The 3,298-nt window shown below is 42.0% G+C and overlaps 1 protein-coding gene across 1 annotated transcript; it reads left to right on the forward strand.

The window, feature by feature from the left end:
- Nucleotides 1–256: 256 nt before the first annotated feature.
- On the forward strand, nt 257–2,539 carry LOC308362800 (receptor activity-modifying protein 2; the record flags this gene model as incomplete). Its single annotated transcript, XM_080835525.1, has 3 exons — nt 257–290; nt 684–813; nt 2,293–2,539. The coding sequence occupies 3 exons, from the start codon at nt 257–259 to the stop codon at nt 2,537–2,539; spliced, it is 411 nt and encodes a 136-aa protein (XP_080691651.1).
- Between the last annotated feature and the right edge of the window lie 759 nt (nt 2,540–3,298).

The raw sequence follows: 3,298 nt of genomic DNA on the forward strand, positions 1-3,298 counted from the left end.
TCTAATTTCATAAGACAAAAAAATGGCATAATACCTTTCAGTGGCGTCACAATTATTAATTTCAGTTTGAGTAGGCAGCCTAATCAACTAATCAAATGGTTTTGATGGCAGCAAAAAAAAAATCATTGAGGCACCAATGAATTCGTAGCAATGTGAACATGTGTCAAGCATTCTTCCAGGCCTTCTCACTTGACAACAATAAACTCTCTCTCTTTCAGAGACTCCCCATGACCTGCCACACAGTCAGAACAGCAACATGGTTCCTAACATCAATCAGACTCTGCTGTTCAGTAAGTTTAAAAGCTCCAATACCAATACAAATCTTTCACACAGTTGGCAGTGAAAAAAAGCAACAATTTAATTAATGTCAATGTGATTAATCCGCTTATGTCTGTCATAATTATGCATTTAACATTTCGGTGGAGAAAAAAAAGCTAGCAATTTAACATTTTTTTTTTTTTTTTTTTTAGACGACACTTTGGAAGCAAATGTGACCTATGAGGACAACGGTAACACAAACCATTACCCTATCGCTGACCTGTTTCCCCTGAAATACCAGAAAAACCTGACTTTAATTTTTCAGTTTTGAATAACTACCCTTATTTATATGCCATTATGCATCCATGTGTGAGGTACTGTATCTAAGCTTGTCACTGTTTCTTCAACCTGTCTTTATTCCCTAGAGGCCTTTCAGGACCAGGAGGAGTACCATGTTCACTGGCACTGCAACACAACCCTGCTGGAGCTCTACAGTGACCAGGCCTGTGGAGCTCAGTTTCATGAGCTGATGTCTGCTATCCCCAAGGAGAGATGGTGCGACTGGGATGAGGTTATTAAGTGAGTGGCCAAAGGTCATAGGTTATTGGCTCGAGTGCAGAGCCTTGTTTGTGTTTACTCCTTACCTATTAGATAAGATTAGATAAGATTCAACTTTATTGTCATTGCACAGAGTACAAGTACTGGGGCAACTAAATGCAGTTAGCATCTAACCAGAAGTGCAAAAACAGAAGAGTGCAGAGTATGTGCATATGTACAGTGCCAAAATAAAAATAGATAAATAGGATATATACATTAGGAGTCTGGGTATGGCCTCTAAAGTGAGTTGGTTGTTCAAACGCAATACATAGCTGAAATGATATGCTTTGTCGAACTCCGCCACACAAAGTGATCACAAACGTGACTGCCATCAGGCCAGGCTGCTCAGGCAGTTCAGTATGCCTGGATTACAGAAGCATTGTCCACATTGATATATGCATTAAAAATAAACAGACAGGCAAACAAACAAACAAACAATGATTTGCATACTCCAGGATTACATAGGAATGAACATTGAAGCACACAAAGCTGAAATTTTGCAGAGGACAGGCATCTAACTGCTCGAGCAAAGTTGTAACAGCACACACACACACACGCACGCACGCACACACACACACACACACACACACACACACACACACACACACACACACACACACACACACACACACACACACACACTCAGAATACATTCAAATGTATATGTTCCCTCTACCGTAAGTCACTTTGGATAGAAGCATCTGCCAAATGAATGTAAACTAGTGCAGTGCCCGTAGGAATTATGCATTCTGTAGTGTTAGCAGACGTAGGTGTAGCTGTTGGGTAGTGTAATAGCAAGACATATTTGCACATCGGAAAACCTCTCTCATTGCGTCAGTAGATGCATAAAGGCATGATCACTGGTCTAGGCTAACCAGCAACGTTGAATAGAAAGCTAACTCTTAAACAAATACATCAAACTACAATATACTACAACATACTACTTAACATGGTAATGACAGTTGGCTACATGCCAGGCCCATACGCATCGGCTGGGGTAACATCTATGACGATGACTGTTCTATGACTATGACATCATTCACGTTGCGCGCGGGTCCGCCCCTCTTTCTCTGAATAACTACACTACCCATAGTGCCTCACTGCCCATAGTGCCTACGGCAAACGATAAAATACAAATATGTCGCAAACTATGAATTCAGAAATCTTCAAAATCATGGATGCACAGGTTCATGACATGCGTAAGCTACGTGTGAAATCTCATAACTAACGTAACTTAACGTAACTAACGTCAGGGAGATACGCCCTAGACAGACTGACTGACAGACAGATAGACAGACAGACAGACACACAGAGATTTCTGGATTTATAGATAGATATTGTTGTGTGCAGCTGCTTCCTGTAGGACAGAGCAATGTGAATGAGGCTGAAGCTGAACACTATAACTTTTACAACCATCTTCTGCTGCTTTCCCTCCAGGCCCTACAACGTACTGAGCATCTGCATGGAGTACGTGGCAGACTTGCTCTCCTGTTACTACCCCAACCAGCAGACTCGTGCGTACTTCATGGCCACACACGAGAGCTACTTCTCCTCGTGCCCAGAGGAGGAGGAGGTTCTGTATGACGCCCCGCCAGGGCTGGTGCTCGCACTCACCCTCCTCCCTGTCAGCCTCATCCCCGCCCTCGCCTGCATGGCGGTCTGGAAGAACAGCGGCAGACAGTAGCGTCCTGACGTGCTGGGTTATCATGAAATGCATGTCTTAGTTAGGATAGGTATGGATAGGTCAGGTAAGACAGGTTGGGTTAGGCAAGACAGGTTGGTTAATCTATTTTTATGATATAAAGATACTATAAATGTAGGTATAGATAGGTTAGGTAAGACACATGTTGGTTATAACTTGTTTATGATATTTAAATACACTATAAATATATTTCATTAGATGGGGATGAAATATGTTGCATGTTAGTTCCTGACAGCCTCTTCCCTGCCCTGGTCTTCCTGATGGTGTGGAAAAACGGGTGGGTGTAGGTTAGTGACGATACATGTGTACGCATATGATATTTAAAGACACTACAAATATATATTAAATCATATGCGAAGGAAATATTCATTCTTGTCATCTTCTCCACTCCATGTGTGTGTGCGTGTGTGTGGGTGTGTGTGTGTAATCCCTTTGTATGTGATCTGAATGTTGAACAATGCCGATCCTTCCCTCATAATAAAACCTTGACTTGTTGCTGTTCTCCACCTTCAAAAAACCTGCAATTGCCTTGTTGGACACTCCCATTGTGATATTCTATGTTTGGGGGGGGGGGGGGGGGGGTGGTGGTTGTAGCATTTATAAGTATGTACATAACTATTTGTAATGGGACCATTATCTTCTGCTGTCTAAACTGTTGTTTTCGTTTACTTTCACGACAAATAAATGTCAAATTAATTCTGAAAGACTGACAAAATAACCTATTTCTAGAACGCGCGCCCA

This window comes from Sprattus sprattus (genome assembly GCF_963457725.1).
Source record: "Sprattus sprattus genome assembly, chromosome: 3".
In the NCBI taxonomy this organism is placed as follows: Eukaryota; Metazoa; Chordata; class Actinopteri; order Clupeiformes; family Clupeidae; genus Sprattus; species Sprattus sprattus.